The sequence below is a fragment of the Chiloscyllium punctatum genome, chromosome 39, assembly GCF_047496795.1.
Source record: "Chiloscyllium punctatum isolate Juve2018m chromosome 39, sChiPun1.3, whole genome shotgun sequence".
Lineage (NCBI taxonomy): Eukaryota > Metazoa > Chordata > Chondrichthyes > Orectolobiformes > Hemiscylliidae > Chiloscyllium > Chiloscyllium punctatum.
Genome location: NC_092777.1, coordinates 38,476,754 through 38,503,688, shown reverse-complemented (window position 1 = coordinate 38,503,688; position 26,935 = coordinate 38,476,754). Strand labels below are relative to the sequence as shown.

The window sequence follows — 26,935 nt, the reverse complement described above, 5'->3', positions numbered from 1 at the left end:
TAAACATACAAATAGTGACAATTCACTTGGAAAATACAGCAGGCTACTCTTGAAAATTCAAGTTTCACTTTTTAAAAAAAACAAGAACCTCATCCAGCTCCACCACATTCAAAATGGCCTCAGGCAATGCAACTTCAATTTTGAATGATTCGGATATGCTGGTGTTGGACTGGGGTGTGCAAAGTTAAAAATCACAACACCAGGTTATAGTCCAACAGGTTTAATTGGAAGCACAATAGCTTGCGGAGCATTGCTCCTGCTACCACCTGATGGAGTGACGCTCCGAAAACTAGTGTGCTTCCAAATAAACCTGTTGGACTATAACCTGGTGTTGTGATTTTTAACTTCAATTTTGCAGTTAAGAAATCTAACACTACCCACAAAATTTCAAAGAGGAAATAATAATCAAGTAATCCCTTGTACCAGTGGTGCAACTGTGGGGTTCTCATGAAATTACCATCTCATCAATAACTCCAGCTTTTGAGCAAATCTCCAATATATCAGAGGGCTACTTGCTACTTCATTCACTTTTGCAATCACTTGCCCTGTAGATTGTAAATGGTGCTGTCCACCACTGGAATTAACAGAGGGCAAAGTATTAGAAATTACTGAAACATTACCAAAAACAAAAATCCTAAAATGTGTTTTGAATCCTTTTAAGTGTTGTGCTCACAAATCAAAATGTGTTCCTCATGCTCTTTCCTAGAGTTAAGCCAAGAAAAAAAATTCTATTGCCTCTTAGACTTCCACACACTTCATTCAAAAGTTAGACTGCTACCAGTATTTAGATTTGACCTCTCCACACTAACGCCCTGGCCTGAATACTTCAGTTAGAGGCTCAAATTTAAGTGCTCAAGGTGTGGCCTTCTCATTGCTTTAAGAAATTCTAGCAGCTTTATGATGCCTCAGCTGCCTCAATATCAAGTCAACCTATAGCCTGAAACATAAGTGTAAGCTAGGTGTATAAAAATGCAAGTGTTGGCTCATGGCTAGTTACAGAACAGATTCAAGAACTTGCTGGTAAAGAGAAAGCTATTTCAACCACCAAAATGAAGGTGGACCCTCCTATAACATGTACTTTATTTGCCTGTTGGAGATCAGGGAGACCATGTATTTAAGGAACAATTCACAAAAATGTTCACTGGCCAAAAGTTAATGTTACCAAAAGCTGCCAACATGAATAACTACACAACTTGTTACATGGCTGAAAAAAAAGTGTTGCTGGAAAAGTGCTGGTCAGGCAGCATCCAAGGAGCGGAGAATTAACGTTTCAGGCATAAGTCCTCTTCAGCAATTCCTGAAGGGATTATGCCTGAAACGTCGATTCTCCTGCTCCTTGGATGCTGCCTGACCTGCTGTGCTTTTCCACCAACACATTGTTCAGCTGATCTTCAGCATCTGCAGTCCTCAATTTCTCCTTGTTACATACATGAACTTAAATTCAAAATCAAATGAAATCAGACTTTTCTAATAAAGAACTTGATGCAACATGGCATGAATACAAGAAACGTACTTCCTGGAAATGGATAGGTTAACTACATGGTCTGAAGATGGAGGACCAAAGTTTCAGGGCTTCACAAAAGACAAAATCATGGAGTCTCCAATAACACCATGATTATAAACTACTTATTCTCTGCAGGAAAATCACTAGCACCTTTAATGAAAGCCACCCCAGGTTAGAACTTCCAGATTCTACTATTCTTTAGCTTGGTAAACTTGTCTAAGAAATCCCCTGTTGGCTGAGAAGTTCAACTCCCTTAAGTCATTAGGATAACTTAATCCAGAAAGGTGTGTACTGCATTCAAACTGAGCTCACTGCTTCCCAAAAACAGGACCACGGCTGCAAACTTTACCATAATTAGTTCCAAGTTAAACTCCCTGACATAACCACTTGCTCAAAGCCAATTACTTTACCAGCCCCCTTCGGGTGAAGCCTGATCCCAGTGTAGGGAGTGTAGAGGGTACAAGTTCAATTTTTCATGCTCCTTTATATTTAAAAGATTTGCTGGGTTATCTAAGAAGTCACAGGCTTGGAGTGGTTCCCAGAGTGCATTCAGTGTCTGCATTAAGTTGCAGAGAATATACAATAGAGTTTTAGAATACAGGAAAATTTGCATACAAATGTGGTTTAATATATTGGCTTACAGGAGAGAGATTTTATTGTACAATGCAAATAGGTGACCAACTGAATTGGAAAAGCAGGACAAATTGCAGCCAGATTGCCAACTGCATCTGAAGTTGGGAACTTCGGTTTTTTCAATGACAGCCATGCTTTCAGCCAAACTAGACAAGTGTACAGACCATCCTCCTAACTGAAGTACACTCAATGGATGTTTCAAAGCAAAGAAAGCTCTTACGTTGGAGAATGCAGAAAAGATTTACAAGGATGTTGGCAGGACTGGGATTGGAAGGCATCAGCTATCAAAGAGCTTAATATTCAGAGGCTTTCCCCCCTACTGGAGCATCAGGGGCTGAATCACCTTGGAGGCTTATAACAAAGGACATGGATAGGGTAAATAGTCAAGGTCTTTTCCCTAGGGTAGCACAATCCAAAATTAGTAGGCCTAGATGTAAGGGGAGGGTAAAAAAAACAACCCAAAGTAACTTGTTCCAAGCAAAAGGATAGTGTGTATGGAACAAGCTGCCAGAGGCAGGTACAATTACAATATTAAAAAAGGGCATCTCGATGGGTACCCATATAGAAACTGATGGGGCTAAATGGGGACTAGGTCAGACTGAAATATCTAGTCTGCACAGAAGAGTTGGACCAAGGGGTCTGTTCCCATGTTTATGACTAATTGTTTTGGGTAATATTTCAGAATGGACTTGAGACATTATGCACAACACTTCATGAACATTTGATTCAGGTTGCCAATAAGCTAATTCATGTTTTCATGTGTACTGTTCAGCTTGTTAATGAATACAACAACTTCAAGAAATTTACAACCAAAGCTCCTTTGGAATAATTTCTCAGGTTCAAGCCAAAGAAGTGTGGTTTCCATATGTTAAGTGAGCCTCTACATAGATGCCTTATGTATTACCATGAAGCCTGACAATTAACACTTCATTGGTAAGCAGATCATGCACTATTCTTAAAGTTTCTCCAAAAGGCAAAAATAATTGTCAAACAGACAAGTATCTATTTAAGTTTGACTGAAGTCAGTAAGAGACAAACTGGAGTCATCAGTTTACATAACTAACATTCCTTATTTCAAGCACAAGCTGGTCTTGGGAGGGTTACACATGATGGCAGGTAGGGAGAAGAACAATAAACATAACCCTAAATAGATTTGTCAGGGAGAGCAAGTTTAAAGACCGTGAAGTTGCGAATTTGATTTCACAACCAAGATCAGTTCTTTACGCTTTTTTGGGTAATGATCATGTAACTTCCAAATGTGTCATTGTGGTTTTCCTGGAACGCAGGACTGGTCTGGGGTCCTCGTCATGCCACACATGCAAAGAAAACTAGGCAACTGTGAAGAATTGCTGGACAAAGTCAGCAGGACTGGCAGCATTTGTGCAGAGAAACAGCACCAACATCTGGGGAGTATGGTGACCCTTTCTTCAGATACAGTCAGACCTGCTTACTTGCTCCAGCAATTCCTGTTGGAGATTTCTAGCATTGTTAAATAACAGAACTGCAATCATACTGACAGGCTCATCAAGACATTAGTTCTGATCACAACTCAGATTTTTAACCTATTGTACGAGCCAGGCTACACAAATATTCAGTTTCTTGTCCAACTTATTTGTGGCTCACAAAATCTCAATTTGCATGCAGGCTTCAGTGCATCAATCATTGCAGTTACCAACTTAACATAATTCTGCGTGTGGTGTAGCAAGATCTGGTTAAAAATAATTTAAAAGCTGAACCTTTGTGTACTGGCATACTGGATACTTAAGTTGGCTTTAGAAAGCCTTTGCTTGATAACTTAGATTAAACTGGTACCCAGTTAACAACCAAAATGATTTTTGGTTTCAGTTAAGGAATCCAAGGCAGATGTCATTGTACCTAGAATGCATGGTGAGCAGCATGACATGGTAGCGATTGAGAACCCCAAGATTTCTTCATTCCTCTTTACAGCATTGAATAAGTAACCTTAGAAAAAGGAATCTTCCTTCATAGGTTAGTGATATGCTATGTGACAAAACAAAACAAGTGAATAGCAACAAGATTTGGAACTTATCCTTATTCCTACTTCATCAGGCAAAGTAAATCCCTGCATCGTCCAACAATAAGTTGTAAAGCCAGAGGAATGCTGACCAATATTTGGTCACTGCAGAGTAACAGGATACTGATGGGGCTGAGAAAGGAAACTCAAACATTTGTTCAAAACTAAAACTATAGCTTAAAAACTTAGTGCATAGCCCATCTTATTTGGTCAATAAGGCATATTTTAACCAAAAAAAAAAAGTGACAATAGTGAACATCATCCCCACTTGCCTGGATATTAGCAGCTCCAAAAACACTAGCTTGACACCATCTTGGACAAAGCAGCCTGCTTGATCGGCACTACATCCACAACTGTCCATTCCCTCTACCACCATTCAGTAGCAGTGTATACTACTGCAAGAGATGCATTGCACAAATTCAAAAGATCCTCAATAGCACCTTCCACTTACTTCTAGAAGTAAGAGGGCAGCAGCGACATGGGAATAACACCTACTCAAGATCCCCTCGAAGCCACTCACCACCATGTCTTAGAAATATCATTGTGCCCCAGTGATCATGTAGAAACAATCTTGAAATTCCATCCTCAAGGAGATTGAGAAATCACCCACAGGAAGTTCAAGCTGGCAGTTCACTACCATCAAGGGCAGCAAGGGGCAGGCAATAGATAGATACTGGCCAGTGACATCAACATCCCAGATGTGAATTTTAAGATTTAAAAAAAAAATCACTGCTTGTGCCAAAAGCTAATGGTTTGCACATTCCATCCTCCTTTGAACATACAGCTGCCCAAGTATGATCTTTGAAAGCAAAAGCTCAAAAACAAACTTGCTAATGTTAAACACATCTTGAAAAAATGAAATTCCCTTTCATAGGCATTTTGTTCTTCGGACTTAGTTTATCAAACAGAGCACAGTCTCCATTTTTCCATTTGATAGCCAAACAAAACCATGAAGACTGTTTACAATAGATATTCAACAAGCTGTGGAAGACATTAAAAATGCCCTTGCAAGTGGAGGTAAGAAATTTCATGGTCTGAGTTTAAAGTTATATTTTCTTAAAAAGTGCACTAATGAACAGGTGACCAGGAGACAGGCTGGCTTTAAGTGGGAAAGTTTCACCCTGTTGCAATGCAACAAATTTACTTTTTGCATACCTTTTAGGCCTGTGAAAGAATGATTTATATTGCAGTCTACCAACTTCAAGAATTTAGTTTCCATCAGTGAAAAAATGCACTGCCTCATCTAATTGGAATGTTGATCAACAGCTGAAGGTTAGAAATAAGTTCTTTTACAGGAGTTTGGAATGCAGCCTGTGGTGAATGCATTATCATAATTAAATCAGACACCTTACAACATTTTAAAATCAGAATGGCGGGAGGTGGGTAGGTTGGGTTCAGTAGAGAAGTCAGATAACAGCCAAAGAAATTCTATTTTCAACTGATTTTAAAAAATGCTGAGTTAAACAAGTACACCAATAGAACATGGTTTTTGAAATTCCAACTAAGGAATCACCTCCCAAACTAAGTTTGGGAGAGATTGATAATTTCCTTGCAATGTTGCAAATTTGCAAGGTGTGCTTCTCTAATGTTGGAGGGACAGCATTTTCCTTTGGGGCAAGCCTTCCCAAAGTTGGGGGTAAGGATCTGAAGTGGGTTCAAGGAGCTGAATATTTTGAGCAAGGCAGCATGGAGGGGAATAGAACACTAATCAATGTAGCTATCACAGCTTTACTCCCGCTCCAACAGACTTAGTTCTTAAGATCAAAAGGACAGTCACACTGGCATTCTCTCCCCTCAAACAAAAATGTGCTGGGGGGGAGGGGGGGGGGGGGGGGGGGGCGTGTGACTGTGCAAGCAAAATTCCTAAAGTGACAAAACATGCTACAAAATAAAGTTTTCTTCAGACAGACAATCAGACTCTGCCTGGAACATGACCAATTCAAGCACCTTTTATTCTTCCAGACTGCATTGTTTGTTTAAAAAAAAGTCAGGAGCTTTGCCAAATTAGTTGCATCTCAATCTGCCTTGCATTAGCCAGAGATTGTTCAGGAAGTGCACCAGATCATCTCCCATGATGGTATAAAACTTGGTTGGGATTTATATTTTGTTCAGCTATAGCTATTCTGCCTGTGACAGTTACTGGTTAGAACAAAAAGTAAGCCATGCAATTGTTTAGCCTTGTACTGGGTTGTTTGGTTACTATAGCAAAGTGTAGACACTAGACCCAGGGAGCAGCATTTGGTCCCTCAAGGCTGCCATATCATTTATCCAAATATGGCTGCTTTGTCCCAGGTTTCAACCCCTGATACAGCTCAGCACATCCCTCAAAAAAACTTTAATACTTAAAAATATACAGTTACTAATACTTCCAATGATACAGCCTCCACAACACAATTCAGCACATTCACTCCTCTGGGAAAATAAATTCCTTCATCTATTAAAAGGAGTCCACTTATTCCATAAGGATGCCTTCAGGTCAAGACTCTCCCACTAGTGAAAAGTAGTTTCTCTCTCCTCTCAAGCACTCCTCAAACTCATGTTTCAATAAAATCTCACTTTTTAAAAAAGGCTTAACTGGATTAGTGGTTCTTGAATAGTCAACCCCTTCCATGCCAAGATTCAGCCTCCAATGCAGGTACATTTGTTTTCTACCAAGGTGCTAAAACTGTACACACTACCCCTGGGTGTAGCCTCAACACCCTACATAGTTGTAACAAGACTCAGTTTTTCTAAACTGACCCCATAACAATGATAGCCAACATTATGTTTTCCTCAGTTACTTGCTGCTCCTGCCTTGTTCTTCATGTAAACCCAGACTTGTCCCCATTGCAAGAGGGAGTGTCTCACTTAAACTGCCTTTTTCCACTCTCCCTACTCAACTGCATGACTGCTCACCTTTTAGCAAATTAGTCCACAACTTGTATCTTGTCTTTCCAACTTGGCAGATTAAATCATGACTGATTTATCCAATCCTTGATGTTAATATATTATCTCAACAGTACTTTCATTCTGTGCATTCAAGATTGCGACAGCTTTTACTAGGATTTTCAGAGAGTCGGCAACATTTACTGGTTTTCATTACCAATTCTGCTCAATACATTCGAATGAATTGTAAAAAGTCAACCATTATTTCCCTTTCACAAAAGGTGTTAAAACCATTTTATATGAAGGCATTTCTGAATGACCTGCTATTTCTTCCTAAGAGACTAACGTTTTGCCCCAATGCAATGCTAGGCTAGCTGGCCTACATAGTTCTGAGCTTTTCCATTTCCCTCTGCTCAAAGGGAGATCATGTTTGTCATTTCCAAAACGTTAGTCAAGTACTATTTCATTCAAAACCTATGTTAAACTTGAACAAGAAACCAATTCCACACCTATCTTCAGAGCTAATTATTTTTTTTTAAAAAAAAAGAGCTCTTGGTTAACTCAAATTCATGACTGTAGACTAAGACATGCCCTCTTCCCAACATCTCTGGCCTCAATGCAAAAAAAAAAAACTGCCCCTTAAACTAAAGAATTTAACAGCACCTAGATTCAGTAGACTAGCCAACCAGATACTGGAGGCTGCATGTTGATGGTGGGCTGTCACAAGGATCAAACTTCCATTTGAGACAGCCAATAGCCTGATTCTCAACAGCTAATTGAAAGGAAGAAGTTAGCCTATACTTAACCCAATAGTCATGATCACCAGTTTCATCTGATCCAGAATTCAGCATCTGGAATCTTAAGAAAAAAAAAGGGTTGCTTTATTAAAACTTAAAACCTATTGTCAAGACTTTGGTTTCTCACAAAAACCAAGCTTGACACACAAATGGTTCAAATTTTGAAGTGTTTAGAATCAGCTAAACCAACTCTCTAGAAGCAATTCAACAGCCCAGAGGGAAAAAGAATGACAGTGTAATGAAACATTAACCTCTTTCCGAATACATTCCAAAATAACACAAGATTATTGAAAATCTCCAAAAGGGGAAGTGTCGAGAGCTAGAAATAAATGTCTCATACTTTGGGTCAGTCACAACCAATAACATTTAAAAGCACTGAAATCATTAGCATGTGACTCAGCCTTCTGCGTCAGGCAGCAGAGTCAGAGTCAGTCATTTTTAATCAGTTAGTTCTGTACACGTCATCTCAAAACAAAGATTGATTGTAATGCATTTTAGGGAGACTAGCTGTTTTCTTCCTCAAACTCCAGGTGGTTGAACAAACTTAGCTGTCTAGCAGCCACCAATCCTCATGCTGAATCAAGCTCAAAACAGTTAGAAATTGTGGTAGAATTGATTTACAAGTATTTCCATTTTTTAAAATAAAAAGTAAGGTGTCCATTTTAAAATGATTTTGTTAATTAAAACTAGCTCTCATTCAGAATGCTTTCACCATCTTACAAAGTAGCCAACAGCACACCTTTACTTCCTGAAATATGTAACCTGATTTGTTTTGGATAGCAAGCTATAGTTTCATTTTTAGAAAAGGTATTTTGATCCATGTTAGTTTAAAATGAGAAGGAATAGAACTGGTGGACAACAGTAAGACCACTAAAGATGGATAAGCTACCTTTTTTTAAAGTATATAAAGGCCGAATCCAGCAGATCAAACTGATCCTAAAATATGGTCCAACTGACTTGAAAGCAAGCCAGAGTATCTTTATTATAATGATCAAAGAGTCTAAAGTTGATGACATTTTTGAGGCTACAAATCCATTTCCAGTGGAAGTGACCTTCATTTTATGGAGAGCTGTCAATCAAATCCTACAGCAATTGGTCAAAGGCTCACATGGTTTCACAGGGATGATAGCAATGGAGCAGCATGCAGGCCACTCAAACAGGATTATTTGCTTCCACTGGCAGGAAGCAAAGATGCAATTCAACAGGTCCCAAAGCAATCTCTTCTGGCTCTATAAACCATTGGCCCTGATAAAGGTTACTCAAATGTCTCTCATGCAGGCACTAGCAATGATATGAAAGTCTGCTTCATCTGTCTTGCCAGCAAGATGCAGCTGATAAATTCCAGTCGCCTAAAGAGAGACCCATGTGTCAATGGTCTGCCAGATTTAACATCCACATCCCTTAAGGCTGTCAGCTCAAGAACTGATGCCAGTTACACTAAGTAGCAGTAGCTGTGATAGATAGTGTGAAGCTAGGACAGCTATCACGAATCGTTTTGTCCTGTCCTCCTTACCATCCCCAATATGTTTGATTGATCATCGACTAGGAGGTTGGAGGCTGTGGATAGGAGATCCCCTGAGCTGATGAGATTGTGGGTAATCAGGGAGATAATAGTTTGGTGACGAGAGGTGAGATAGTGGTCGAGGGGGCTGTAGGTGGTGGTTCTGTGAGTTGGCATCTGGCTGGTGCCCCAAACCACCACTGTGCACCACCCCTCCTTATCTGCTGGTTTGATGGAGAGGTTGAGGTTGGAACATGGAGTGGAGGGCTGCACATTGCAAGGGTGAGAGGTTGGAGTGGGAGAGAGGGGTGGACAAGTTGAGACAGTCAGTGTCACAGCAGCAATTGGAGATGGAGATGGAGATAAAAGGGCAGCTAACAGACCAGCATGGGATGTCCAAGCGGATGGAGTGTGTTGAAGGGATACAAAGGGGTCCTCAGAGGGTGGGTGGGATCCCTGTTAGAAAAAGCAAGCATGGAGGCAGAGGTGACAGAAGCAAAAAAATTTTGATGTCACAACACATTGCATTTGTTGTTCTGGGAGCCTAGTGGGATGAAGGGAGAGGCCTTTGCTGATGACTGATCGCTTCATCCTCAGAGGGCTGGGGCAGGGTGAAGATAGGAAAAGCATGGTAGATCAAATACTCCCACTTCCTTCAGACTAAAGGGGTAGCCACAGGCACCTGCATGGACACCAGCTACACCTGCCTCTTTGTAGGATATGTAGGAATTGTCCACCTTCTGCAGTTACATTGTTAAGGGGGGGGGGGGGGGGGTGGTGCCATCAATGCCACCTCATACTCCCATGAGGAGATTGAACAGTTTTGTGAAATTGAACATCTTCCACACTGATCTCAAGTTCACTTGGAACATCACCTTTGCTGGACCCCTCTATTTCAAGCAACAGACTCAAACTCCCCAACTCACAGCTACCTGGACTACACCACCTGCCAGCAGGACACCTGGAGGAAGAGCACCTCATCTTCCACCTAGGAACCCACAAGGGATGAATGCAGATTTCTCATTTCCCCTCCTCCCTACCTTTTCTCAGTCCCAATCCTCTGACTCAGCACTACCTTCTTGACCTGCAATCATCTTCCTGACCTCTCTGCCCCCACCCCCTCTCCAGCCTATCACCTTAACCTCCTTCCACTATTGCATTCCCAACACCCCTCCCCCAAGTCCCTCCTCCCTACCTTTTATCTTGGTCTGCTTGGCACACCCTTCTCATTCCTAAAGAAGGGCTTATGCCCAAAACGGTGATTCTCCTGTTCCTTTGATGCTGCCTGACCTGCTGCGCTTTTCCAGCAACACATTTTTAAGCTCCAATCCCCAGCATCTGCAGTCCTCAATTTCTCCTACACCTCCTCCCACACCACCTCTTAAGGAAACGCTATCCCTTACTCAAATCCTCCCCCAAATATGCTCCCAGGTGGATTGATTCCACTCCAGAACATCTCAGGTAGCCTACTTCAAGGACTACAATTTCCCCTCTCACCGTCAACAGGGCCTCCCTGTATCTCCTCTACTCCCTGCACCTGTCCTTGAACTTCACCCCTCCCAAAGCAATAAGGACAGGACTTGTGTTTCTCCCCCTGACCAAGATCATCATCTTCCACCCTAACCTCCAGAGTTAATGCACCATCTTCCATCATCATTTCCGCCACCTACAGTCAGGCGCAACAACCACAAATATATTTCCTTCCCCACTGCAGAGACCATTTCCTCCATGACCTCTCGTTAGGTATTCACCCACATCCCCAACCCAAAAGTCCACCCTCTACTCCCAGCACCTTCCCTTGCCCCCACCTCCAAAATATCTCATGTGCTGTGCCCATTGCTCTTCATATGGTCCATTGGGGAGGCAGGATGCTAACTTGCAGAATGTTGGAGAACATTGGGACAGTAAAAAAAAAATCCACTGCCCTGTGGCCAATCACTTCAACTCCCCCTCCAAGATCATGCAACTCCTGGGCCACCTCCACCACCAAATCCTGACCACTCAAGATGAGGTGCTCTCCTCAGGACCCTCCAACCACACAATCAACTTGGATTTCAGTTTTCTCATCTCCCTTTCCCCTGACCTCATCCTAAACCCAGCCACCCAACTCTGCACTGCCCTCTTGATCTGACCTCCCTGTTAGTCTTCCTTCCCACTCAGAAGTATCACCATCACCCCCCACCTTCATCTACCTATTGCATTCCCAGCTAACTTCCCCAGCCCCATTTCCCCCATTTACCTCAGCCCCTTGAGCACAACTGCATCCTCCCAACATTCCTGGGGAAGAGCTTATGCTGGAAGTATGGATTCTCTTGCTCCTCATATACTGCTGCCTGACCGGCTGTGATTTTCTAGCACCACACATTTTTACCCTTCAGGGCCCAGTCTACATAGTGCTGATCACAGCATGAAAAAAAAAGAAAAAGAAAAACTCAAGAAAGGTTAGAAAAAAAATAGATGGAACCACAAGACCTTCATAAGCAAAATGTTTACTTATTCAAAAACAGTTAGAAATGACAAGTACAATCAAACACTTGTCTAATTCTGTAGTAGAAACCTGCAACTTCAACCAAGATTTGTAGTCAGTCAATCTTGATGTTTTAGAAACTAGCCAAAAACGATAGATAAGCTTGGTCAACAAAATTCCTGATAATCTAACGGACTGTGGCAAGATAGCAGCTGTTGAAAGTTAAAGAAATGCAGCTGCCTTTAAATCTACCGTAAAAGGTTGCATAAAAAAAAAGAATGTTCACATGTCCAAAAAGAATCTGGCTTAATCCGGAAAGAAAACCTGCATACTGACAACTGTTTATTCATCACCATGCTCTGAAGCATTAAGAATAAGTGACATTGTACGAACAGGAAACCCCTCAAATCAGAGGCAACTGTTAAGATTAAAGTATCCAAGAAGATGCCATACGATTTCCTGTTTGTGGATTATTGCCAAGTCTGAACTGTTTGAATCCAGAACCAGTCGTCATGTCCGATTGTACTAAAAAACCCACCAGGTTTAAGTGGAAGCACCAGCTTTTGAGGTGTGGCCTCTTCATCAGGTGGTTGGAGGAACATGACCATACAATGCAGAATTTGTAGCGAAGGAGTTAGTGTCATGGAGTTGTAGCAATATGTTCAACAACTAAAACTAAAGTTTAATATCTCATTACAACTCCATGACACTAACCCTTTTGCTATAAATTCTGCATTTTATGGTCAAGTTCTGCAACCACCTGGAGTCCACACCTCGAAAGCTAGTGCGTCCAAATAAACCTGTTGGACTATAACCTGGTGTTGTGTTATTTTAAATGCTGTCCAGCCCAGTCCAACACCAGCACCTCCAAATCATGGTCCTGGATTGACATTGAAATAAAGAACTAGCCTGCTCCAGAGGAAGCTCCATTTTGAACTCTATTTCAATTAAAAGACCCTCACTGCATTGCAGAAGATATTTCTGCAGGACACTGGTTTATTGATCAAATATGCAAGACTTGCCAAATACATCCTTCAACAGACTGACAGCTGTCTGGAATGAACGCCAGCAAGTCTATATAACAAACATCTGCACAACAATTGACCTACACATTTCTATGCATTAAAGACTTGCATGATCTAAACACAACCCAAGTGTTTGGACAACTACTTCCATTACCTGTGGCAGCTTCTGAACATCAACTGTACAACAGACAGGCACTCAGAGTCACAGTCATAGACATGTACAGCATGGAAATAGACCCTTCGGTCCATGCCAACCAGATATCCCAACCCAATCTAGTCCCACCTGCCAGGACCCGGCCCATATCCCTCCAAACCCTTCCTATTCATATACCCATCCAAATGCCTCTTTAATGTTGCAATTGTACCAGCCTCCACCACATCCTCTGACAGCTCATTCCATACACTTACCACCCTCTGAAAAAGTTGCCCCTTAGGCCTCTATCTTTCCCCTCTCACCCTAAACTTATGCCCTCTAGTTCTGGACTATCCCACCCCAGGGAAAAGACTTGGTCTATTTATCCTATCCATGCCCTTCAATTTGTAAGCCTCTAAAAAAAGGTCACCCCTCAGCCTCCAATGCTTCAGGGAAAAACAGCCCCATCCTGTTCAGTCTTTTCACCAACCCTGGCAATATCCTTGCAAATCTTTTCTGAACCCTTTCAAGCTTCACAACATCTTTCCGATAGGAAGGAGACCAGAATTGCACGCAATATTCCAACAGTAGCCTAACCAATGTCCTGTACAGCTGCAATATGACCTCCCAACTCCTGTACTCAATACTCTGACCAATAAAGGAAAGCATACCAAACACCACCTTCACTATCCTATCTAGCTGCGATTCCACTTTCAAGGAGCTATGAACCTGCATTCCAAGGTGTCTTTGTTCAGCAACACTCCCTAGGATCTTACCATTAAGCGTATAAATCCTGCTAAGATTTGCTTTCCCAAAATGCAGCACCACACATTTACCCGAATTAAACTCCACCTGCCACTTCTCAGCCCATCTGGTCCAGAGCCTGTTGTAACCCTCTTCACTGTCCACTACACCTCCAATTTTGGTGTCATCTGCAAACTTACTAACTGTACCTTTTATGCTCGCATCCAAATCATTTATGTAAATTACAAGAAGTAGAGGGCCCAGCACCAATCCTTGTGGCAGTCCACTGGTCACAGGCCTCCCGTCTGAAAAACAACCCTCCACCACCACCCTCTGTCTTCTACCTTTGAGCCAGTTCTGTATCCAAATGGCTAGCTCTCCCTGTATTCCATGAGATCTAACCTTGCTAATCAGTCTCCCATGGGGAACCTTGTCAAACACCTGACTGAAGTCCATATAAATCACATCTACTGCTCTGCCTTCAAAAAGAAAACCTCAAGTTTGAGACACAGTATTTCCCACACGAAGCCATGTTGACTATCCCTAAATCAGTCCTTGCCTTTCCAATCACATGTGCATCTTGTCCCTCAGGATTCCCTCCAACAACTTGCCCACTGAGGTCAGGCTCACTGGTGTATAGTTCCCTGGCTTGTCCTTACCGCCCTTAAGCAGCATCACCACATTTGCCAATCTCCAGTCTTCCGACACCTCACCTGTGACTATTGATGATACAAATATCTCAGCAAGTGGCCCAGCAATCACTTCTCTAGCTTCCCAGAGTTCTCAGGTACACCTGATCAGGTCCTGGGGATTTATCCACCTTTAACTATTGCAAGACATCCAGCACTTCCTCCTCTAATCTGGACATTTTGCAAGATGTCACCATCTATTTCCCTACAGTCTATATCTTCCATATCCTTTTTCACAGTAGATACTGATGCAAAATATTTAGTATCGCCTCCCAATTTTCTGTGGCTCCACACAAAGGCCACCTTGCTGATCTTTGAGGGGCCCCTATTCTCTCCCTAGTTACCCTTTTGTCAAAACCCTTTGAATTCTCCTTAATTCTATTTGCCACAGCTATCTCATGTCCCCATTTTGCCCTCCTGGTTTCCCTCTTAAGTAGAGTCCTCCTGCCTTTATACTTTAAGGACTCACTCGATCTACCCTGTCTGTACCTGACACATGCTTCCTTCTTTTTCTTAACCAAACCCTCAATTTCTTTAGTCATCCAGCATTCTCTATACCTACCAGCCTTCCCTTCCACCCCTCCAGAGAAAGTATATTCCTGTCAGGGTGAAAGGGAAGGCTGGATGACTAAAGAAATTGGAGGGTTTGGTTAAGAAAAAAAAGGAAGCATGTGTCAGGTATAGAACCAACCAAAGCCAACAACTACACCATAGAGACAGTTGTAACAGCTGGATTGCTAGTTTTGCCAGAATCCTGAAGAACCTGGCTGTGTTAATGGTCATCAAAAAAAAAAAGGTCATAAGAAAATTTCTGAAGGCACCACTTAGTTTTGATGTTGTTTCAGTCCAGGGAAAAGCTTGCCAAGGTTATTGCATCTGGCAGAACCAAAACTTGATGTCCAAGACATCAGGTACAACAGGAGGGAGGAAAAATACCAAACCAATAACTCAAATGGCATCATATTCTATTTGGAGCAGGAACATCTGGAAGCAGAACAGGCTAGCAGTCACCTTGCATGGCCACTGAACAAACCCCACTGCCTCCCCTAACCTTAACCCCCCCAAAAAAAAAAAACAGTTGATCATTCAGTAGAACGATGACATCAGTTTGCATGGCATTCCACTGGTCCCATTTTAAATAAGGGGTGGGTTGGTGTGGGCATGGCAGATGCCAGGTGGAATTGAAGAGGTGGGTTCTCACTTCTTGGATTAGTCAATTTGCAAGAAAAAAAAGTGTTTGATCTTCATTACATACATTGTCTCAAGACCTTGCACAAAGTCAGCTGCAATTTCATAGATTGCCAGATTTGTTGAACGATCCCTCTCCCCCACCATTCACATTAGCTTTTAATACTAGTGACCAGAGTCCAGAAGTGCTTATACAACACCAGCAATTTAGATGCTTAGACTCTTATTTGAACTTCCAGATACCCAATTTACTTTATTCTTGTATTGTTTCGCAAAACTAGACAGTCAGATGTACAGCAAGGAAACAGACCCTTTAGGTCCAACTCTTCCATGCTAACCAGATATCCAAACCTAATCTGGACCCATTTGGCCCATATCCCTCCAAACCTTCTGTTCATATAGAAATCCAGGTGCTTTTTAAGTGCTGCAATTGTACTTGTCTCCACCACTTACTCTGGCAGCTCATTCGACACACAGACTCCCTACCATAATGCTCTTTCCACAGTTAAAATACTAAAGGCAGCTTTGTACTGGAAATTGGTTAAGACTGTAATTGAGCATGTACAACAGCCAGGAATGTAAGTAAATCACTCATAACTTGCAACAAAGCAATAAGCAACATTCTGACAAACAACTGGCTTTTCTTCATGCACAACATACCAAATAGCTCAAATCACAAATAGAAGGAAATGCAGGAGGCAGCTGGATCATCTTTGGCCTGAAGTTTTAACAACGTATGACCAACCATCTCAATACAAAATTGCATCCCTTTTTAAGCGTAGCTATTTCAAGTTACAGCCTGATTTCATTTCAACTTAAAGGGGTAGAACCCAGTAGATTACAGAAGTTCCATGACTTTTTAAAACTTAATATTCTTGTTCTTGGCTCATACTACAAAGTGATTGGGTCACATCTTAATTTTGAGAAAGGGTTTAGTTTAGGGGAGTCTTGGTTATTTTATCTTGATTCTTACTTCAGCACAGAATAACATCTTCTGCCTTGCCCACACCAACATCCCCACCTTTAAAAAAAAAAAGAGACAATAGAATGCCACTAATTTTAAAAAAAAAAAATATAGTGAAGGACCACTGTTCATTTGGGGTGTTTCAGATTGGGAATGGGGTTTACCCAGAGGTCATTAAGGTGGTTGCTACGCCTGTTCTGCTTCTAGATGTTCCTGCTCTTCTTGCACTGGAGTGTCATTTGAGGAGGAGTGACATAGATGGAGACCACATCAAATGAGGCCTTCTGTTTGCAGATGAAATCTAAAATAACTAGATTGTTCTGAATTTGAGGTTAGGCTGGCGTTCAGATGAAGTTAGTTAATTTTGAATTAACAATATGATTAGAGTATCTGGTTATGTTAAAGAATAGCTCTGGACATTAGTAATATTGAAGGGTTAAACATTCTGGAAGTAGGTGAGGATAACATTTATGCAGGAATGTGGATGACTCCCCTGCCATCAAATTAAACCATCAGAAAAGCTTTCAATCATTCCCCAAAGCTAGGATATATCACACCTACATTGTCTTGGGGAAATCACAGTCAGGAAATCATCTGTGTAACAATTCCCCAGGATTATGGTATTTACCTTATCTGGGGATGACCTCATCCTACCATTGTACCTGGAGTAACATGTGACTGTGACAGGGGGTGGGGGTGGGGGTGGGGGGGTGGGGGGAAGGAAGAGGAGGGAGGGGAAAAAGGGGTGGTGTCTTCAGTGGCACACCACTGTGGGGAGTGGCCAGAGTATCTGTATGCATTACCAACTGACCTGTATAAAAGACATGTGTTTTCTTTGTTTGGGATCTCTTGACTCAAACTTTGCATGCCTGCAAGCAGGGTCAAAGGGGGTCACCGAGCTTCTGTGCAAGTTTTCATAAAGTTACTGTTGGCAGAAGTTGGTGTGTGAATTGCATCTCATGTGTGTGAAACCTCAGCAAAGAGCCTAACTATACTACTGTGTGGAGCTTACGTACACAATCGGATCATATTTCAGGTGTACAACATAGTGACTCTACTCCAACAACAAAAAAAAAATGGGAGAGAGATTATGACCAATAATCTCACATTCAAGTGTTTGTACTTTTTTAAAAAATGGTACCTCTTGCTATCTTGAGCTTTTATTTCAATTGAAGTTAGGTTGTTGTCAATGCAGAGGAATCTGGAGTCTCTCAGGCCTTGGTAAACAAAGGCCAACAGTCCAAAATTTTGAAAGCAGAATTTAAAAATAATTGACCATGGCAAATAAAAGTATAATTTGTTCACAAATAGAAGAAAAGGGTAACAGATCAAAGAGAATACCTCAAGTCTGGAGTAGAATATTTGGGGCTTATTTCTAGTTTCCAGTCATTATGCTTCAAATGATCAACAATACCATAATCAAAAATAGCTGAGTAAGTACACCCCAGTTCAGCAAACTACTCAGGATTTCATCAATCGAAACAACTGCCCTAAAGATTAGGGATATGCTCAACATCCAAGCCTGAGCAAATAGTCAAAGTGTATATGATTCAGTTATGCAAATACCAAACATTTTGTTCTGCAAATTTGATGGCGTATTATTAGATAGCTATAAGTGAAATAACTCATGATAGACCTGGGCATCAAATGCTTGGCCTTCCCCTTATTTATGTTCACATATCATTAAATCGCTCATTAGGCTATTTGTGACTCATCCTTAAAATCATTCTAAATCATCTTCAATTCTAGGTGTAGGGGCATGCAGTGGTCCATGGGAGTTAAGATTTTAAGCCAGTGAGAGAAGGAATAGCAATATAACTCCAAGTCAGGAGGGATAAACACTGAGGGGAATATGCAAAAATACTATGCATCAGAACCCTTGTCCTTCCAGTTGGAAGAGATTTGTGTTGGAAGGTACTGTTGAAGGATTTAGATCTCCAGTATATCTTGCCCAAGACACTGCTGCCCACCTGCAGGAAAGGAATGCATATTGAAGGTAGTAGATGGGGTGCTAATCAAACAACCCTCTAATCCTGAAGTTTATTTTTGGAGTTGCACTCATGTAGCCAAACGATAAATACATCTCTCAATGACATGTGCCTTGTCTAGAGCTATATTAGAGGAAGGTTACTTGCCACAGAATTCATGAAGCCTGACCTGCAATTACAACCGCAGTATTCATATGGCTAGTCCAGTTCATTGGTTTACCTCCCTGTATCGATAGTCAGATTCAACAATAGTAATACCATAGAACATCAAGGAGATGTTGTTTGATTCTCTGCACCACCAGGCAAGGCAAAGTTTCAATTCAAACAACTTTGATCCTTATCTTAGATGCAATTTTTTTTTGGAGATCAGTGCATTTCAATTTCCAAATAGTAATTTGTATTTGCCATCATTCCAAAAGGAATCTGCATCCCAGTTTCGCTCCTCCCCCTCAAATACACAGGTCAAATTAAAAAAAAAGAGACCGACGTACTCAAACATAACCACACCGATCAATCATTCCCAACTCCGTGGATTCAAAAAAACTATGCAGAGGACAAAACGCTGATTGGGATGCCACTTTTTCATACCATACTGGTTTTAAAAGATGCAACGTGATTAAAACGGTTTAAACTGCACAAAGGAAACTTTGATAAGATGCGCCCTATTATGAACGGTCTCCAAACTGGAAGTACAGCTATACACAAGCTGAGCAGCAGCTGCCATGTCTGGAATCCTCTTGCCCAGGAAAGATCAATCGCTTCAGAGGTTGTTGTAAAATGCTAACTTTCTAACTGAACAATTAGAATTAAAAAAAGGAGGCAGAGGTTCTAATTTGCTCGTCAGATCAAATAGAACTTAGTTGTAAAGCAATTACACAACGACGTTATACAAACAAGTGGGTAGTTCTGCGGGCTATGTGGTGAGGTGATCAGAGAGAAAACAAAAACAAGCGATTAGGACCAAGTGCCCTAAGCTACAGGGAAGGGAACACGAAGTAGACTAGCTCAGTGCCCAAAGATTATGCTTAGTGTCACATATGGACACTTAGTCCATTTCCAGCCATTTGCCAAACCCAGGACTGGTACAGGGAGCGGCAGACTGCGAGCTCACTTATTGTCTCCGTCTGATGTGGAGAATGTGGGCACCGGCACCTGAAATTCACGTCTCACCGTGAACAAAACTAATCGTGTGCAGTTTTTTTTAAAAAACCAAACCATTCCGTATCAGTTATTCCACAGAAAGAAATAAAGCGCTATCGATCAGTGATCGAGACGAATAAAAGCAAACTACTGCAGATGCTGGAAATCTGAAACAAAATGCTAGAGAAACTCAGTAGATCTGGCAGCATCTGTGGAAAGGGGAATAGTTAACGTTTCGAGTCCAGCTTGACTCTTGTCCAAGGGAATGATCGAGACACAGTACTCGCCGACTGAGTGTTGGCCATCTTCAGAGTTTTCATTGTTCTGTTTTGGAGGATGTGTTAGTGCGGCACTGTAGCGCTATTGATCGAGTATTGGCTCCGAAACCAGACGTTTCTCTAATGCAGCAGTAGCGTAACCCCGGGGAAGGACCCGCCTTCTCTACCTCCCCTTAAATCCCCACTAATACTGACTCCCTTAAAACAGCTGGGAGGTTAAAATCCACTCGGCTCCAAAGCCTGGCCACATCTGCAGGTCTCGTCCACGTCACCTTGCAGAGTTATACACATCAGAAAAGTCAATAATCCGTGCGTAACAGAGGGGAAAAGAGCCCTTCAGCCAAAAGACCACTGAACAACAAAAGAAGAAAAAAAAAGTCAATTCTTCGCCAGATTCCGTCCCCCTCCCCCCACTTCATTTTACCTTTTTAAGCTTCTCCTCGGGGTTACTGAGCTCTTGCTTCGCTTCGTTAGTCGGGGGGCTTTTCTCCTCGGCAACTGCGGGTTCCTTCTCAGCGTTTTTAGTTGTCTCTTGATTCTGGAGATTTCCCTCTCCAGCTCCTATGTCCTCCACTGGCAGCTTGCCTTTAGCTTTCTCTGGCTCCTCATCTCTCTTCTCCGCTTGCTCTTCTTTCACATCTTCGGGCTTCTTCACCTCCTCGGAATCTTTCCTCGTTGGCTCCTCGTCGGCTTTACTCCCGTCAACTTTAGAACTCGCCTCCTGTTCTTTAACACTAGCATCGGAAGGTCTGAATCTCAGATATAAAGAAGCGATAATAACAGCCAGCACAGTGAAGAGCAGCGGGACAGCCACATAAACATCCACCGCTAGGTCCATTTTCTCTCTCTTCAAATACCAGAGCCCTGAACTGACTTAATTTCGTCTAGTCACTGCGTTTAAGTAGCTCTGTCGACGGATAACGCTGCTGTTCTAAATCACAGATGGCATGTAAAGATGAATCGGATTTTAAAACGGATCGTCATTTCCTTCATCCCGCCCTCCACTCTGGTATTTAAAGGCTCCGCCATAAACAGGCATCGTCATTGGATTGAACTGAATTGATTGTTCAAACGCCTAAAGCCTGTAATTGACTGGCGCTCCTTTAAATTAAATTTCCATGTTTTTATATTGCGAAACCCATTTCCATTATGGAGAATGACCTCTTTGGTCTGAAGCCATATGGTAATATGAAATAATCCTGAGGCCCAGACTCATGTTCTGAGGGCACAGGTTCAAATCCCACTGTGGCGAAATTCAATTTCAATTAATTCCTCATACTGGAATTAAAAGCGAGTCTCAGAGTCAGGAAACAATCTGATTAAGTGATTGTTGTAAAGCCCCATCTGCATCATACATGTTCACCACTCCCTTCTCAAAGACCGTTATGTCTCTTTAAACTCTCCCCGAAGCATGGTGATCCTCAGGTTAAACCATCAGCAGTCATCTCATCGCTCTCTAATGAAAGAGCAGCCCTATGCTCCAATAGGATTATGGTGACTTTAATTTATTACTGTTAAGGATTGAAAAAATATTGATTGGTTTCGAAAGATGTTGCATGATTCCAACTTTTGCTGTTTTTTTCATATTTCCCTTAACAATGAAATCCTTGTAAAGCTATAGCACCGCTTTCAATTAAATCTTGTGATGATGGAACAACCGAGAAGTTGAAGAATGAATGTTAAAAAGAACAGTTGGCACAAAAGTTATACGTCTGCAACTGCCCATACCCCACCTAGTAATCATATCCACAATCTCAAGCACAATCTTGCAACAGTTCAGTGGTTCAAAGATTTCTCTATACGTTATATACAAAAGCCTATTTTCCACAATGGAAAATGACCGGTTGAATGTGAGTGTGATGGTACCTTGCTCGTAAACATCACCAGGTTGCTAATCCAGTGCAGCACAATATCTTTTTTATTTGTTCATGGGATGTGGGCATCATTGGTTAGTACAGCATTCATTACTCATCCTTAATTGTCTTTGAGAAGCTGGTGGTGAGCCTTCTTGAACTATTCCAGTAAGTGCATCCACAATACTGGTCCAAAGGGAGTTCCAGGATTTTGATCCTGCAACAGTTAAGGGTTTGTGATAAAATTCCGAGTCACAGTAATGTGTAATTTGAAGCTCTTGCAGGTGGTGGTATTCCCATGTATCTGTTGCTCTTATCCCATTATGTAAGTAGTGGTCACAACTTTGGAAGGTGCTGTCAAAGGAGGGTTGGTGAGTTGCAACAGTGTATCTCGTAGATGATACACACTGCTGCCACTGTGATTTGATTGTGAAGTAACTATTTTAAAAATGTTGGATGGTGTACCAACCAAGCTTTATCAAGATGCTGCTGTGCTTGTTGGACCTGCACACATTCATACATTTGAATAATAGTCCATCACACCCCTGATTCAACTCTTGTAAATGGTGGATTTGAATTGGAAAAAAAAAGGTGAGTTACTTGCTGCAGAATTGCAAGCCTCCAAACAGCTTTTGCAGCCCCAGTTTTTCTATATAGTTAAATTCAGTTTCTGGTGAATGGAAACCCCAGAAAGTGGATACTGGACAATTTAATGTCATGAATTATCTTGATTAGATTCTCTTTTGTTTGAGATGGCTGTTGCCTGACATTTTTATAATATGCGCACTACTTGATACGTATCACCCAAACCTAGACATTATCCAGGTGTAGAGGCTGACAAGCACAGAATAATTCAGAATCGGAGTCGTCAGACATAATGTGACATTACACATGCCAAATAATGTGTAATCATCAGAAAACATCCTCACTTCTGACCTTATGATAGAAAGAAGATCACTGATGAAGCAACATCAGGAACGGAGTGGCCTGGTGGAATGGAAACAGGTTATTGTTACACCAGTGGTGCTTGTCGCTAACCCCTTCCATCACTTTACTGATAACTGGAAAGAGACCGATGGGGTGGTAATTGGTTTTGTTGGATTTACTCTGCATTTGTATACAAGCCAAACCTGGGCAATTTTCTATATTGTCAATTAGACACCCAATGTTGTCACTGTACAGCAACAGCTTGGCTAATGGTGTGGCAAGTTCTGCAGCACAAGTCTTTCAGCACTATTGGCAGAATGTTGTCACAGCCCATAAACTTTGTAGTATTTAATGCTTCCAGTTGTTTATTGACAACTTCCAGAAACTGGCGTGTGGTGCTGGGGACCTCCAGAGATGGCACAGACAGATCATCCAAATAAAAGCAAAATAATGTGGATGCCAGGAATCTGAAATACAAACAGGCACTGCAACAGAAATTCAGCAGATCTGGTAGCATCTGTGGAGGGAGAAACAGAGTTAATGTTCAGTCCAGAATGACCTCTCCAGAACAGATGGACCATTCACTTAGCACTTCCAACTCAAGATTACTGCAAATACTTCTGTCTCATTATCTGCACTCAGCTGGACTCTCCACCATTAGTGAGGATCAGGATATTTCTGGATCATATCAATGATTTGTTTAATTGTCTATCGCTATTTACATTTGCTTTTATGCTATAATCATGCAAGTAGACCTGTGTTGTACCTTCATTAAGTTGACACCTCATTATTAGGGTAGGTGAGGTATCACGGCTGGTATCCTCTCCTGTACTCTTCATCGAAACAGAATGAATGCTGAAGAACTCATCTATTTATCCAGATCTATAGTCTGCAGCACCAAAAAGAAGGAAATATAATTGACCTCGGCTTTCGCAATCCACCTGGCGCTGATGCATTGATACATGATAGGATCAGTTAAGAAAATGAACTCTACACAGTCCTGCGGAGAAGACGACCCATCCTTGTGCTCAGATTGGGTCTTCATAATACCTGTAATACTAGCTGGTAGTACACTGAGCTAAGTGGGATAAATGCAGCATAGATGGCCATTTCAAAGGGCATCCATGATATGCTGTGGGCAGCATCACTATATTCTAAAACAGTCAATGATCTCATGGCCTGCCATATTCTTCCCGCAATCATTTACGTCAAGCTAGGTGGCCAAATTTGGTTGAATAATTAGTATAATTGAAAGGAATAGCACAAAGTTTCCTTAAAAGTGAGGTTCCAAGGTACTGAAGCTACAACATAGGACTACATGCATGTTAAGGAATGGAAAAAAAAAAGACATCTAAGCCATTTCACTAACTGGTCAGACTTGTGCTTCACTCTTTAACTGTTCCAAGCCATCTATAACACAGGAATCAACCTGAAATTTGGAATGCAAGGACATAGAAATCAAAATTAAAAGAGAACTATGGATATTGGAGAATTGAAACAAACAAAATCAGAACTTGGAGAAACTAAGCAGGTCTGGAAAGAAAGAATTAATGTTGAGTCCACTGACGTTCTTTAGAACAATAACTCAGTTTTCTCTCCACAGACACTGCCAGACCTGCTCAGTTAGTCCAGAAGTTGGTGTCTTTGCTTATTTCAGAACAACAGCATCCACTGTGATTTTGTGTTTAATTCACTGCCACATCTCTTCCATGCATGTCCACCTTGAAGATGTTCTGCTCCTCTGACAGGATTTGTTTCATTCTTACTTTTTGTGCACTATTATTTTCATTTTTGCTCCTTGTCTTTGACAAGGTATTTGTTAAAACTCACTTCCATAGCTACTTCTTGTTCCTGTGACTGACTCAACTCACTCACTCCACATGGATTTCAAATAAAGTTTCATCCTTCATGTTTTGAGTCTACCCAGAATCTCAGGTATCTCCATGTAGTACAAAATTCTTCAGAAAACGGTTTTTGCCTCATCTACACTCCGTGCTGTCTGTCAGCATATGCACATACTCTCTCCTGCCCAGCCCAGTTCCACTTCATTCTTCAATTAGTTTGATACTCAAACAAGCAGCTTTTTCTCTTCCTTTCAGGCATTGCAAATTACAACTCAGAGATATCCATACGCCTCTGGAATTCTCCTCTTCCCTCCCTTCTCCTAACCTTGCCTCTTGTCAAGGTTTTACTAAACCCTGATTCACTGAACATTCTGTACTTGGCAAGGGACTTTTTATTCCTTTCGACCCTGACCTCAATGAGTTTCAGCTATGAAATGGCCCTGAACACCACTTCTGTCATCTTTACATTATTTCTATGGACAAGAATCCGCTGCCTATCTCACAGACCCTTTAAACCAACTCCAAATTATCCCTCCACTTGGACATCTTACCTGCAGTCAGCTTGTAGATGTGACATTTTGATACCTTAATTTGTCTCCTGAGCCATTCTAAACTATCATCCTCTGAACTGACTGTTCTTAGATCCAATCACTGGACTCCAAACTTTAACTGTTTTCAATCCACAGATACTACCAGACTTGCTGAGATTTTCCAGCAGTTTGATTTTCTTTGTCACTGATGTTGTACTCCAATTATACAAAGCCCTGCCTGAACCACACTTAAGGACAAAAGATTATTACCCAAAAGAACATAATATTGATTGATCAGTTTTCCTTAAAGTTTGCTTGTTGATACACTTTATTAATGGTGTTACTTTAATAAGAACCACTATCTGATTTTAAGCCTCTTATTAATTTCTGTGAAGTGATTCTTGCCTAGAATCGAGCACGCAGTTCTAGACACATCTTAGGATGTATATATTTGTCATTAAATGAGCATGCCATAACTTTAGCAGATGATATCTGCATTTCACATGTTAAATTAAGAGGGAAGATTATGCAATATAGGATAGTTTTTCCTCTCAAGTTTAAAGATTAAAGGATGATTTTGATCAAAACTTAAAAAGGGAAGAGTGAGTGAGATGAAGACAAAATATTTCTGCTGTTTGGGGAAAATAAGACTATGGATATAACCTCAAAACTATAGTAATAATTCAGGAGTGAAATTAGGAAATACTTTGATACACAAAGGATGCTTGAAATTTAGATCTCTTTTACAAAAGACAATTGATGTGAAGTCAACTCAACGAAATTCTGTTAACCTTTGACAACTAAACTATTGAGACACAAAAAAAAGACAGAGTTTCATTTCACACGTGATCTCACTGAACCTTCATGGATGAGGAGTGGACAATAGCTGCTTGTCTATCCAACAATACAACCATATCAAATTAATAATTAAAAAAAATAAATCTCAATGACAATCCTGTTGCCATGAAACTCAACAAGCACAATAATGAGTAAATTATATTTGTTGAGAGCAAGGACCAGAAAGAAAATAGGAATGAGGTCAGAAGTACGTTAGAATAGTCAAATAGCCAAATAAGAAAAACACAGATGATAGTCAATTTATTAATCGCTGAACCTCATGGGCAGTTCGGCAAGATTAGAGCTCAGTCTACTTGGTGATGATGCGCGAGTGCTCATCTTGTGGTCAAATATGACATCAAGGTTGCCAACAATCTGATTTTGTATCAGAAGGTTGAAAGATGACAAATTAGATGATGATTCAGACACCAATCATAAACAATACATGTGCTTTGCATCTTAATTTTCCCCTCAACACAAAAAATACAATATTTCATAATTTATGGAAAAAACAAACTCAAATTTAATCAAAATAATCTCCTCATACAATCAGATTCTTTAAAGACAAATAACTTTACACGTGAGATGACATGGTCTTGTTTGGTGATGTCTCTACCGCTCAAGTGAAGACCTGGGCTTGCATTCCATCTGCCCTGGTGTTGTCACGACAGGTTGATTAAAATTATTTATGGGCTTGTCGCACAGTGATAATCTCCCTATCTTGGAGGTTCAAGTTCCACTTGAGTTGCGTTATAACACATATGAACTGGTTGATGTCTACAATGAAGCCGCGTTAACACTTGAACATCAGTGATTGGTATCCACTAGGAATTTGGGGTATTGTGATTTTTGGAGACTGAGGGCAGTTCAGGGGACCAGTGTGAGGATGCATTTTCATAAAAGTCTTCAGTCTCAAGAGCTCCTGCTTCAGTGTGGCTCATCACCACCACCACTGACTTGGGGTGAAATTATATCTCTCTTTATCCTACTCCT

The 26,935-nt window shown here is 41.2% G+C and overlaps 1 protein-coding gene across 4 annotated transcripts in view; it reads right to left on the bottom strand.

The window, feature by feature from the left end:
* LOC140463966 (uncharacterized) overlaps positions 1 to 20,919 on the bottom strand; it is a 113,278-nt gene extending 92,359 nt beyond the window's left edge. For 2 of the 4 annotated variants that reach the window (XM_072558480.1, XM_072558479.1), the window contains exon 1: positions 20,376 to 20,917. In XM_072558480.1, coding sequence (XP_072414581.1) covers positions 20,376 to 20,789 — 414 coding nt within the window. In that variant the 5' untranslated portion in view covers positions 20,790 to 20,917. Of the gene's footprint in view, positions 1 to 20,375 lie in introns of all 4 variants that reach the window. The other 2 variants (XM_072558478.1, XM_072558481.1) reach the window with 2 other exon arrangements.
* Between the last annotated feature and the right edge of the window lie 6,016 nt (positions 20,920 to 26,935).